The 13627-nt window shown below is 36.8% G+C and overlaps 2 protein-coding genes across 6 annotated transcripts; both read left to right on the top strand.

Annotated features, from left to right (window-relative positions):
• Positions 1 to 1047: 1047 nt before the first annotated feature.
• Positions 1048 to 7215, top strand: Ugt35B1 (UDP-glycosyltransferase family 35 member B1). Of its 5 annotated transcripts, none has more exons than XM_017626764.1 (3): positions 1048 to 1197; positions 5346 to 5610; positions 5755 to 7215. In XM_017626764.1, exons 2-3 carry the CDS (start codon positions 5355 to 5357, stop codon positions 7065 to 7067), a joined length of 1569 nt encoding a protein of 522 aa, XP_017482253.1. In that variant the 5' UTR covers positions 1048 to 1197; positions 5346 to 5354; the 3' UTR covers positions 7068 to 7215. The 5 variants fall into 5 exon arrangements, with proteins under 5 accessions (XP_017482253.1, XP_017482256.1, XP_017482254.1 ...); XM_017626767.1 differs by having other exon boundaries at positions 1167 to 1197; positions 5361 to 5610; XM_017626765.1 differs by lacking the exon at positions 1048 to 1197 and adding an exon at positions 1322 to 1375.
• Positions 7216 to 11541: 4326 nt separating this feature from the next.
• Positions 11542 to 12928, top strand: LOC108371248 (glycoprotein-N-acetylgalactosamine 3-beta-galactosyltransferase 1-like). Its single transcript, XM_017626760.1, has 2 exons — positions 11542 to 11996; positions 12811 to 12928. Exons 1-2 carry the CDS (start codon positions 11542 to 11544, stop codon positions 12926 to 12928), a joined length of 573 nt encoding a protein of 190 aa, XP_017482249.1.
• Positions 12929 to 13627: the final 699 nt, after the last annotated feature.

Here is a 13627-nt window from a genome sequence, read left to right as displayed (position 1 = left end):
AATAAAATAAAATAAAATAAAATAAAATTAAACAGAATTTAGTAAGACAAAGTATTAAAAATAAAATAACAAACTTATAGTGTTTTTTTATACAAAAATTGCGGCTTTTTCATTGCTTTATTTTTAAAATTTAGTACATTAAAACAGTAGAAAATATTAACAAGTAATAAAAAATTAAGAATATTTACAAATATTAATAATTAATAATAAATATAAATATTAGTAAATAAAAAAAAAACAAAAGTACAACAAATTAAAATTTAATTAAAAATAAAATTTAATAAAACACCTTACAATGAAAAACTAAAAAAAATAAATACAAATAAGAAATAACATAAAATAACAAATGAATAAAGTGTGTGTAAAATAAAATGACAATAGAAGAAATAACATATGATAAAAAAGTATACAGATGTTTATTAAGAAAATTACAAAAAATATTATATAAAAAAGTTTAAAATTTAAGTTAAACAAAAAAATAATGTAGTAAGTAGGCTGAACCAAAATTTCTTCCCAAATGGAAAACGGTGGGTTTGCAATACTGTGAATACAAATTCAAAATACTAACCCTTGAAAAACACCCTTTATAAATGCAACATTAAAAGATGTTAAAACAAACTGAAATTATTTCAAGTAATATGTAACAAAATTAGGGCTGTGCGATTAATTGAATACTCAAAATTTTAATTAATCATAAAGTAAATAACTCAATTATTCGATTAATTGATTAATCATAAAGCAAATTACTCAAATATTTTTGTTTTTGGTTAATCAAAAATCTTGATTACTTGAGTAATTGATTAACCGAATAATTGATTAACCAACTTGCTCGAGTAATCGAATAATCGCACAGCCCTAATTTCAAGTAATATGTAACAAAATACATTGTTTCATAAAACACGAGAAAACAAAATGTGACAGCTCAGCGACTGAGTAAGTAATTTGAATTGCAAATCGCGTGATGGAAATTCTTATTTGCTTATTTTGTAATTGACATAACCTGACGGAATTGCAATAAATAAGTAAATGGAGGGTAATTGTGTAATGCTTTCATAGGCAACAGCACCGATTTGATTGAGTTTGCATGCGTGGGGTCTGTGTCTCCCTGAAAAATAAAAAATTGATATATAAGGCAACAAGACACGCTAAACAACTCGATTAGTTATCACGATGCGATTGGAGTGTATTTAGTGGACGGTATATTTAACAAAGCATCGGATTAAACAAAGCAGTATAGACTTATAAATTAAAAATAGTGCCTAAACCAAATATAGAAACAAAATTGGAAAATATTTTTNTTGATATATAAGGCAACAAGACACGCTAAACAACTCGATTAGTTATCGAAATGCGATTGGAGTGTATTTAGTGGACGGTATATTCAACAAAGCATCGGATTAAACAAAGCAGTATAGACTTATAAACTAAAAATAGTGCCTAAACCAAATATAGAAACAAAATTGGAAAATATTTTTTTAAAAAATTAACTCAAATAAATAATTGTTGAAAATAAATAAATACATATACATATCAATATCAATAAAAATGTGCATGGATCGAAAACCCAAAAAGAGACTTTTAAAAGCTTTTAAGTAGTTTCCAAAAAAAAAAAAAACAGTCATTAAAGGAATTTGTAAGAAGTGTAAAAATGTTGCGAATTTGCGAAACTTTCTTAAAAAATTTTCTCTCAGCCAGTTATCTCTTCAAAAAATTAATTTTTCCCTCACATTTTTTGCTAAGTGATTCGAAGAGCTTCTCCTTCAATTTGTAGTGTGTGTCTTAAACTTACATATAACACAAATGAAGGAACCTAAAGTTTTACGATGCATCTGAAGGACGAATGGTTTTATGGGAAGGCAGACATTCACTTGGAGGCTTGACAAGGCCTGCCGGGAGGCTACCGCTGTTAGCCAATACTTTCTATATTTTGTGAAGTTACCCGGACTAGGAATCGAACCTTTGGCTTTGGCGGACGCCAGTTATCTCTTCGAATGTCCAGCTTCCTCCGACCGGGGGTGTTCCAATTGTGTTCTCTGACAGGATCATCAATTTAAGGGGGATCCTNTACCCGGACTAGGAATCGAACCTTTGGCTTTGGCGGACGCCAGTTATCTCTTCGAATGTCCAGCTTCCTCCGACCGGTGGTGTTCCAATTGTGTTCTCTGACAGGATCATCAATTTAAGGGGGATCCTGGAAAAATATTGAAGAGCGGGTAGTACTCGATTATTTAGTTATACATATAAAACCAGCAAGCAATAAAATTACTTCAGCTCAATTTGTAGAAAGCCGTTAGTCTAACCTATCTTGAACGCCGGGCGCAGGACTACCTAAACTCGGTGAACCATCCCAACTTAGTACTAACTAAGCGCTGTCAGATAAACTATCCTGATAAGGTGTTAGGCTATTGAGATAAGACACAATATATCGTAGGCGTGTTTGAATTAGGACAGTGTGTCTGACAAAGCTGAGTTAGTACAAAGTTACTTAGTATAGTTTAGCTTCGAGATAGGATAGGATGAGGGTTATAGGCCAGTTTAGTTGAAGTGGCCCGGGGCCATCGATTCAGGCTGCCGAATTTCTGCGTTGTTTTTCAGATATTGCCGATTATAAGAATAAATATCTACTTCTCTCTACAAGGCGCAACGAATTCACTTAAAAAATAAAACTCAATAATAGGGTGGTCCATAAAATATCAAAATCTAAATTTGTTATGGAGCACGCTTTTATTTTGCTCTATGTACAAAATAAAGACATCCACAAAAATTTTAAAATTTTAAACATATATGTATTTAGAGGTGGTTAAAAGGTTTGAAAAAATTTTGATATTTTTGAAATCGCAATAAGTCGGCAAAAGCTTGAATTGAATTCTGATATTATCGAGATATATATTTGGCAAAGTCAATATTTTTTCGAAAAAAAAAAAAATAGATTTTATCAACCCTGGCAGCGCCCCAAATATTTTGTTTTGAATTTTAAAGTTTCCGTGACAGTATCTTTAATTTGTATGCAAATAGAACAAAATAAAGGAGTGCCCCTTGATTTTGATATTTTAAAGACCACCCTACTGCATGAGTTAAGCAGCATTTTAGGGAAATTTCGCATGAAAAAAGAAATTTAGAAATATGCCTGCAAGCATATTTGAAAATTTTTTGTGGTTTCTAGAAATAGTTTAACGTAATTTAAAATCTATTAAATTAATGAACAAAATATATAAAAATTAAAAAAAAGATAAATATGCTTAAGATACATCAAGTTTAAAAAAAAGAAAAACAAAATATATAGAACTGTAATCAAACGTTTTGAAGTAAGTAATATATGACCAAAGAAAGAAAATATAATAATAAAAAAAGTAAAACCTAATAGTTTATTTTAGAGTCCGACCGATTAAGCGGCATCGGCATCGGCTAGTATCGCCACAAAATTGAGCATCGGCATCGGCATCGGCATCGGCCTTTTTTCGCCGATTCTTTGCAATTTCTTTTCAAATGTTCAGGTGAAGCGGCAGCTAAGGGTGGGTAACTCTGTAAATTTTGGTGTGCTGACTCAGTAACTCCAACTCACTTTAATGAGTCAGCACAGAGAGCTGGCACAAGTGTGCTATCGCACAATTGGTATGTGCATCGAAATTATTGACGATGTTAGTAATCGAAATCGATTTGGAAAAGGTTATCCTTAGCTTCTATTCGTAGCTGGTCGGCAAAATTTTAGAAAGCTGATTTCAACTGGTGAGTTCATTTGCGAATAAATTCCCTACTTAGTTTTGCTTGAGAGTTGTCACATAAGAATCTGTTAAATGGGCTATGCACGTAAGCGGTTACCCAACGCATAGCACTTCACATGTATAATTCGGTTTGGTTTTGACTTTTACGTAAAATGGGTATAGCAGTGCAAGTATGCATAACTGGGTTATTCGCCTTGCTTGTTAAATTTGGTAGTCGTATATTCAACTGATGGTAAGTCTCGTGATGCCATCTATTATGGTACTTTTTGGAAGATCGTATTGTGTGAATGGGTCAGCTCATCAATTGAGTTACCACATCGACACAGTTCTAAACAATGCAGCCGAACCGAGCTATGCAAGTGTCAGCACATCAACTGAGTTACCATATCGACACTGAAGCACACCGAGCTATACATTGTCAGCACATAAACTGAGTTACTGAGTTACAAATATTTTCAGAGGTGAGTCTGAGCGTGCGGCACATTTCTAAGAGTCAGCACAGTAACTCAGCACAGTGCTGAGTTACCCACCTCTAGCGGCAGCCGACATTAAAAACATTTGCAGACAGCTCACAAAAATGATTTTTTTTTTGTTGAAGGGGTTTCACGTTTTTTCCATACAAAAGTATGTGCGACAATTTTCTTTTATATGGAGAACACTTCCAGAAAAAAAATTGCAAAAATTAACGGGATTTTATAGCAGCTTGAAACTTGCACTTAATTATACTAGAATGAAATGGTCTACAAAACTGCATACCAAAATTCTGTTTAAAAAGTTTGAAATTTTTTTGAAACTAAGCAGAATTTTTCTAATTTTTGTACAAAGTTTGAAATCTGAATTTATATGGTGTTTGTTGTATACCAGCTAGACTTTTATAAAAAAAAAATAATAAACATTAAATAAAAAGACAAAATCGATCAAAATATCGCTATTCTTTTATTTTGTGGACCACTATATGTATGTACATACATACCTAGCATATAAGAGTGCAAAAGAGTGTATTTTAGTACAAAACGAAATGAAATTTTATGTTCCTAAATATTTTTTGCTTAGCACCATAAAAAAAAAGTGTTTTATGTAATGTACATAAATGTGATATATGTACATATAGTATTACACTTGCATATGTATGTAAGTACATACATGTGTATGTAATGTTGCATAACAAGCCAATTAACTCAATTATTTGGTTTTTTTTTTTTTTTTTTAACTCCGTGAAATGAACTGATTTTATGAATTAATACATTTATTTGTAATTTTTTATGGAATCGGCATCGGCATCGGCATCGGCCGATTCTTTCCCCATATGCCGATTAATCGGCATCGGCATCGGTACCTGAAAAAAAATTGGAATCGGTCGGACACTAGTTTATTTACACTAAGCCCTAACTGCAGTTTATGCTAATTGGAAAAGGAGATTACAACTCATTGCTTATATTAAATGAAGTAAAAAAAACAAAAATTAAGAAATAAACCTTGACGATCACACTATGTTAAAATTCTTTGAAACTACATGAGCTCTTAACTGCAGTTAAGCTCTTGGTGAAAATAGACTATAAATTAAAAAATGTAAACATCTAAATTTTGATTTATTTAATTTTGTATATTTATGCTTTTTTAAAGTAAAAAAAAATGCAGCTTCGTGTGATCATCCGACTACTGCTGATAGCTTTTGTGAGCTTATGCGGCATGCAGCGGCTACACTGTGCCAAAATATTGTCAATTTTTCCATTCCCAGGGCCTTCTCAGTACATTTGCGTGCAGGCCTATTTGAAAGAGTTGGCGGCGCGTGGCCATGAAGTCACCTCAATTTCAGCCTTTCCACAGAAGAAGCCGCTAGCAAATTTTCGCGATATATCCATGGAGGAGGTGCTGAATGGCTATGAGGGTATATATAAGTACACAAATTTAAACCTAACTTTTACTCAAATAAATATAATTTAAATCATCTTTCGCGTTTTTTTTTTNGCCTAACTTTTACTCAAATAAATGTAATTTAAATCATCTTCCGCGTTTTTTTATTGTCCAACAGAAACCATCGTTAACGTAATCGAAGTGGAGCGCAATAAATGGGAAGAGCTTAATCTTTACTATGATTTCTTTACCGGTGGCACCTTGTCGGTGCTGCAAAGTGCGCGCGTTCAACAGCTACTCCAGTCGCATGAACAATTCGATCTCATCATTGTGGAAGCATTACAAATGGATGCGGTCTATGCATTGGCACACCATTACAAAGCACCAATTATCGGCATATCTGCTTATGGCGCAGATCCAACAATCGATGAGTTGGTGGGCAACACTTCACCCATCTCTTATGTGCCTTTGCCGCTTTCGCAACTCAGCGATCGCATGAATTTCTGGCAACGTCTGCAGAATCTGTGGCATCATTTCTTGCATCAGCTACATATGCACTACTACTATCTACCCAATCAATTGGCCATCTATAAACAATATTTTCCCAATGGCACGGCTGATATTCTGGCTTTGCGCAAGAACTTTTCCTTAGTACTATTAAATCAACATTTCTCCATTAGTTTTCCGCGCCCGTATGTGCCAAATGCCATCGAAGTTGCTGGCATGCATATTAGTCATAAACCAAAGAAGCTACCCGCCGATATGGAGGATTTTATTAAGTCATCGCCTGCGGGTGCGATCTACTTCTCGCTCGGTTCGAATGTGAAGAGTAAGAATTTGTCGAAGGAAAAGATTGCCGCGCTAATGCGCGTTTTCGCCTCATTACCCTACAGTGTACTTTGGAAGTTCGAAGCTGTTGAGTTGCCGGATAAGCCGAAGAATGTCTACATCAGCAAATGGTTTCCGCAGTCGGACATTCTTGCCCATGCCAATGTAAAGCTTTTCATTTCGCATGCTGGTCTACTCAGCACCACCGAGGCGATACATCATGCGAAACCCGTGGTTGGTATGCCTGTCTTCTTTGATCAATTTCTCAATATGGAACGCATTAAGCGCTTAGGCATTGGCGTGTCTGTGAACTATAAATCTTTCACTTACGACGATTTGAGGTGTGCTATATTGGAGGTTTTGGAAAATCCAAAATATACACAAACGATACAGCAATTATCGCGACGTTATCACGATCGGCCAATGAAACCGTTGGATACGGCAATTTACTGGACGGAATATGTGTTGCGACATAGGGGAGCGCCACATATGCGCGTAGCTGCTCAGGAATTGAACTTTATACAATATAATAGCTTGGATACGCTGGCGACGTTGATAGGCGGCATAGTTGGGACTTTAGCGCTGCTCGGTTGGGGTGTATATAGAATTCTAAGCGGACTGTTTTTGAGCGAAGATGTGGAAAAGAAGTTAAAGCGCAGCTGATAATAAATTGTTGCGGCATATGATTTATAAAGAAAACGAGTAAATGGAAAACATATGTCCAACTTGTAAACATGTGCTTTTTTGTATGCCAATTGTAGATAAATAACTATGAGAGATAAATATACGATGAACAATTTTGTCAGTCAAATGCTTTGAGGCGTTTGTGTGTTTTTTCTTTATCAGCAGTTGCCGTTTTCAGAAGATTTAATTAGCTGCACAAAAAGACATTGCTCCGGCAGTCCGTACTTTTTAAGTTATTTTGGGTTTTACTCGGTATAGAATTCTCTAAAAAATCTAAATTTACCAAAAAATTTATATATGAAAGGTGTCCAGAAAATTTCGCGAAAAAATCCCAAAAGTTATCGAAAATTATCTATATATAAATTTGGAAAAATCTCTAAATATTTACCGAAAACTCGCTGTTTTTACGATTTTGAAAAGTTCCACAATGATTTTGAGAAGATATCGAAATGTTTCAAAAAACAGTCAGGAAAACTTCTACAAATTCCAGAAAGTCTCAAAAAGTACTACCAAAACTACTAAAATCTCCCGAAAATCAAAACAAGAAGAGGCACGAAAGCTATCGAAAAAATCCACAAAACTTCAGAAAGAATTTCAAAATTTACCGAAATTTCTTCAAAAATAAAACGCAAAATAACCCGACCATAAAGTTTAAACCATTTTTTTTTAATCTTGAAAAATGCTGAAATGCTAGCCTTAAGATTATGAGATGGGTGTACACCACGATAGTAAGACCGGTATAGACATATGGGGCGGTGGCTTTGATTTCGAAAACTACTTCAGCCGCGGACTGACAGTCTCTCACCAAACTCCAACGCCTAGTCTGCATTACGCAAGCACCGCGCACATGCCCGACGACGGAAATGGAAGTAGTTCTGCCACCTAAGGGCAGGCAGCCAAGTGAGCTCTCCTAAATTTCGCAAGATAGGTAAGGAAAAGTCCAATCATCTAGGATCATGAAAAGCCTCGGGTCCCAGCTCTCACTATCCCCTTTCCGCAAAAAGCGTATGAGCAAGGTATTTAGTTGTTTTCAAGAAGAAATTTAAAATTGAGCTCTGCAGCGAATCAATCTTAAGTAACTCCACTAGGGAGGGACATAGCCAAGCAAGCACCCGCAGTGGTACACAGGCAGCCCCAGAAGGCATTGAGCGAGGCATTTATGGGTTCTGTGCCTATAGGGAAATTCAAGAGCATTTTCTAAGTGTCATTTTATGGTAAAAGTCGTTGTGCAGAGCTTAACTTACGTAGAAACTACCGTAATTAAAAAAATCCTAATTCTTAGCGACAGTAAAAGGCCTTTTTGTCCTTTGAGGATAAAACACCTCTAGTCCGATCAGGGAGGAGCTCAGGAAAGAGTTAATAGGTCAGGAGAACAACACCGATAAAGCACAAAAGCACTTCGCTAAGCCAGAAGTTTAATGCGGGTACAACTTGAAACGATGTAGGTTTTTAATTGACATTCGTAAGCTGACATGGCAAAGCAACGTTGAAGAACTGGCCAGGAAGGGCTTTGCGCCTGGAAACAGCTAGAGGCAAGAAATGGTATCTCGAAACTCACATCGTGCACTTAGGTTATTCAGCAGTCGTATGTCGTATCTTACTTTACAGCGTTACAGGTTGGTGGACATCACTGGATAACTCGCTTACTAATTCTAAACTCACCAAGGTTCAAACGGCGGCATACTTGGTAGTCAAAGGAGCAATGCTATCCACGCCCACTAGAGCCTTGGAAACAGAGCATACATTTCTGCCCGTGAACCTTTTTGGGAAGCTTCTGGCAAGCTGCAATGTTAAACGTTTGACGAAATGCACCGCAAATATGAACCTTGATATTTTTGGAAGCCTAGAATACATAACCCCGCTCCGCCCGCCAATTAGTCTTGAGAAGAAGTTCTCTACACATATTCCTCTTAGGAATGATTGGAATGACGACTAGGTACTGGGACTTCAAGATATCTCTGATGCCGTTCACGCGTTTGAATGTAAGTCTAAGACTAGGAAGCAGGATATATTCCTTGAAGCTCTGTTTTACTTAGCCCAGCCACTGCAGTGTTTTGCAAGCAGAGCTCTGTTTAAAAAAAAGAGGGTGCACTTTAGCTTATCAACTCTTCTTCTAAACTGGCTTTAGTAACCAACTCCTCCGATTACCTAGCAACTTTCAGGTCACTAGAATGCGGTGAAGCCTCGAGAGAAATGACTACAGAATGAAACAAGTTAGCTTAGGCCTTAGAGACATACAATATTACTGCATGACAAACGAGCTTGCGAAGGGAGAGAATCACCCTATCTGATGTCAACTAAGCTCACCGTGCTGGCATACCGCTACCTCTCCGTAAAACAAAAAATCACACTTTTGCGTGAAGGAAAATAAAATATGGCTGGAGGAATCCAAAGGTAGGACGATTAGAAAACTCTCACCCAGCTTCGACTAGAAAAGGTCCGATCTACCACGGCAAATGGCCGATAATTGCTTAATGCAAAGGCATGTCAGCGGAATGAGTCTGCCGGACAATGACTTCTGCCGCAGCTGGCGTGACGAAATCTATCACTAAGATTAAATCACATGTATTTCAAATTAATTCTAAATAATCACCAAAGATCTGGCATCCTACGATTTTTTTTTGCTTTGCTGTTCGTTTTGGTCCAAATGAAACATGAAAAAGTGCTTATTTCATAAAACGTTTTTAATGAAGATTTTCCGAATTTTCCTGAGGTTGCGAGTTTTACCGGGAGTATCGGGAAAGGATTTTGGTCACGTCCCGCCCTCAAATTTCTGAATGACCTACCCGACGCCGCCCATCCTCGCCATTTTGAAATCAGTACCGTAGGTCCCGCGGATTCCCGCGCCCATCTCTACTCCCTTCCCTCAAACAATTTTCTTGGCGAAGTGTTGTGAAGAGTAGGTAGTATATCTACACATCTGTGTATCTATGGTGGCAGTTAGTAANAAAAAATCACACTTTTCCGTGAAGGAAAATAAAATATGGCTGGAGGAATCCAAAGGTAGGACGATTAGAAAACTCTCACCCAGCTTCGACTAGAAAAGGTCCGATCTACCACGGCAAATGGCCGATAATTGCTTAATGCAAAGGCATGTCAGCGGAATGAGTCTGCCGGACAATGACTTCTGCCGCAGCTGGCGTGACGAGAAATAAATTGAAGGCGTGGAACTATAACATCGTCACTGCTCTGCTCTATCGGGTACTAGCACGATGTATTCTATCATTCTTGGGGTACTAGGATACGCACATTTCACCATCACATTTTTGGCTGTCTGGCGGGCCTAAGAGCAGCAGGCATTCATGAATTTTCGCATATTTTAGCTTTATCTACTGGTTCTATACGTACTTAAGTAAGCGGATGGAACTAAGATGACATCTGCATAGTTAAGAATGTTGTCAAATAATCTCTGTCTCAGCCAAAAATACACTATTTCACCAACTTCTTGATTGTGAGGCTGTTTTTATACGACGAAAGCGGAGACTAGTCTCAATCGGTCCAAATAATACGCACACACACTCCATATTAGAGATAGACACGGGATTAAATATTTAATCCCGATCCTGCCCATCCCGAAATTAAACTTTTTGAGTCACGAACCTGCCAATCCCGAATTTTTTCAGAATTGTACCGCGGGTCCTATCACTAGCGAAATCTATCACTAAGATTAAATCACATGTATTTCAAATTAATTCTAAATAATCACCAAAGATCTGGCATCCTCCGATTTTTTTTTGCTTTGCTGTTCGTTTTGGTCCAAATGAAAAATGAAAAAGTGTTTATTTCATAAAACGTTTTTAATGAAGATTTTCCGAATTTTCCTGAGGTTGCGAGTTTTACCGGGAGTATCGGGAAAGGATTTTGGTCACGTCCCGCCCTCAAATTTCTGAATGACCTACCCGACGCCGCCCATCCTCGCCATTTTGAAATCAGTACCGTAGGTCCCGCGGATTCCCGCGCCCATCTCTACTCCCTTCCCTCAAACAATTTTCTTGGCGAAGTGTTGTGAAGAGTAGGTAGTATATCTACACATCTGTGTATCTATGGTGGCAGTTAGTAAGTGTTAAGAAATTAAATATTTTTGCAATAACACAAAAACTCTTGTAAACAATCAAAGTAATGCAATAATTATTTGCAATTTATGTTTGTGATATTGTATCACATTTCTCGGTTCATAAGCACTTTATGTACATATGTATGTACATACAAATGTTCAAATGTACAAACAAGCTTACATTCACTTCTACAACATCTTCTCTCTATAAACGGAGCAGCGCGTTTGATGTCAGTAAAATTTTTATCACAATTTTAAGACATAACCCACTAACAAGTTGTTACATGTCTTACACAAATATCCATTTAGTTAATTGCTTCAATTGATAATTCACCTGTCATCGGCATGTCTTCACTTTAGTTCAAAATATTTTAGTTGTATTCCAAAATCGTAACAGCAATGTCGAAGCAACGACGCATCGCATTCGTAGCAATAGAAATTGCTTTTATAGCAGCATTTTTGAGTTACAGACATGGCTTTGTAAACTTAGAGTCACTAAGTCGGCTTCGTAATGATGATGGTTCAAGAGTAAATGCAACCTTAGGAAATTCCACTAACAACACCACCTTAGCCGAACGGTTAGCTAATAAGGTACGCATACTCTGTTGGGTTATGACTACGCCAGCAAATCATAAAACTAAAGCGTTGCATGTACGTCGCACCTGGGGTAGGCGCTGTAATCGTCTTTTATTCGTTACCTCGCAGCCAGATGAAGAATTGGGCGAAACGCTGGTTATAACGGAAGTTGAGGATACTTATGGCAAAATATGGGGTAAAACAAGATTGGCGTTTGAGCAAATATATCACAAATATGGAGATGACATGGACTGGTTCTACAAGGCCGACGATGATACGTGAGTAAAAAAAAGTCTATTTCCTTTCTATCAAATTTAGTACACTGAAAAAAAGTACTACTATATTGGCCACTTGTCCAGCGAAGAATTTTTAGCAAAAAAAAGTCACAAACGAGCTGATAAGAAGCAATTAAGTTGACGGTGAAACCGCTCTTTCTGGATCTTTCAGTTCCGCAGCTCCGTATTCAAGGAATTTTTCTGTCGAATATGATTCCTAAGTAGCTAACTTGGTTCTTCCCAATTTTTTTTTTTATTTTCTACCAATAGCATAATATAAACAATGTACAAATCTGTACAAATATATCAATCGTGTCACTGCCCTTAGTGTAATAATTGAGAAAATAAGTCTTTGCATTTTAACAGTGCAAAAACTTGCATCAAACCCCGCTTGAATCGTTTGCATAAATTTTCCCAATGCACACCAAGATCTGTTGCTCCCCATCAGGATATGTTTCATTAGAGATGGAATCTAAACCACTATACTCATGGTCCATGAAAAAATCACTGTTATATTTATCCTTATCTGCTAAAATCATTAATATAGTTGAACCTCCTGCGCCCCAGTACAATCAGAAAATCTAAGCTTTTTTGTTTTAAAAACACATCCTCTGAAATAAATTTTTGAGGCTAAGTGACGAAATTTTGACAGTAAAATAATTTTTAAAAGCAAAGGATAAAGCAACGGTAAATAATATGTAAATAAAATGGCTACGAATGAATTCCAATCGATACTGCTCCGCACTAATGATTGCTATGTCAAACACTAAAATTTGAGTTTATTTCCGGTCATAATGCACTTCGTTTTTATTTACAGCTACGCTTTCATCGAAAATATGCGTTACTTACTATACCCTTATAGTACGGAAATGCCGATCTACTTTGGATACAACTTCAAAATGAATCAAGATAACGAACAGGTAATTGAAAACTAAATAATTACATATGTATGCCGCTCCTGTAAGGTGTAAGGGTTTCATTATGCAAGAAATAAAAAAAACAGGAAATATCACCAAATGGTTCTTATGGTTAGGTTAGGTTAGGTTAGTTAGAGATTCTCGAAGAAAGGGGATGCACTTGCACAAATAGTACTTTGCGACCGCTCTCGATCCAACCTAGGTCAGAAGAATGTTGCAATTTCAGATGTTATAGTTATCGCCAAGCGCTTGCTGTGCTGATATGAGACCCATATGCCCAAAAGTGAAAAACAGGAGTACAGAGTTGCCCCAACTGCTTCATAACCGGTGATAACGTTTCGTGTACCTTTCTTTTCTAAGTCGTCCGCCAAGCAGTTTCCATGTATAGCGCTGTGGATTGGAACCCAAAATTAGTGGCTGTCAGAGTAAATGCAATTTCCTCTAACTGGAGTCTACGAATCTTAAAAACTATCCCATTCTTCATTAAATCGCAAAGTCAATGCCTGATCGTTTAGGGACCTTCTTCATCGTAGCAACTCTTGCAGAAGCCATTGCGATGGACCTCGAGGCGTTCTGCAGGTCTGCCTATCAGAAATGTCCTGTGAGTAAACGAAAAGGCCATTGCCATTTTGCTTCTATTGAGAGTGCAAATATTCTTGGTTTTTTCGGATCCCATTCAGGCCACACAAGTTTCCATATGTTTCCACACTAGTACTT

Source organism: Rhagoletis zephyria, unplaced genomic scaffold (genome assembly GCF_001687245.7).
Source record: "Rhagoletis zephyria isolate East Lansing unplaced genomic scaffold, Rhagoletis_zephyria_1.1 Rzeph_scaffold_04827, whole genome shotgun sequence".
NCBI lineage: Eukaryota > Metazoa > Arthropoda > Insecta > Diptera > Tephritidae > Rhagoletis > Rhagoletis zephyria.
Note: the sequence above shows the minus strand (reverse complement) of the source record. Positions and strands in the feature narration are given on the sequence as shown.

Coding starts and splice junctions, on each gene's coding strand:
- LOC108371248 (XM_017626760.1), top strand. CDS start 11,542: ATGTCGAAGCAACGACGCATCGCATTCGTAGCAATAGAAATTGCTTTT. Junction 11,997..12,810: donor TACAAGGCCGACGATGATAC/GTGAGTAAAAAA, acceptor TTTTATTTACAG/CTACGCTTTCATCGAAAATA.
- Ugt35B1 (XM_017626764.1), top strand. CDS start 5,355: ATGCAGCTTCGTGTGATCATCCGACTACTGCTGATAGCTTTTGTGAGC. Junction 5,611..5,754: donor GGTGCTGAATGGCTATGAGG/GTATATATAAGT, acceptor ATTGTCCAACAG/AAACCATCGTTAACGTAATC.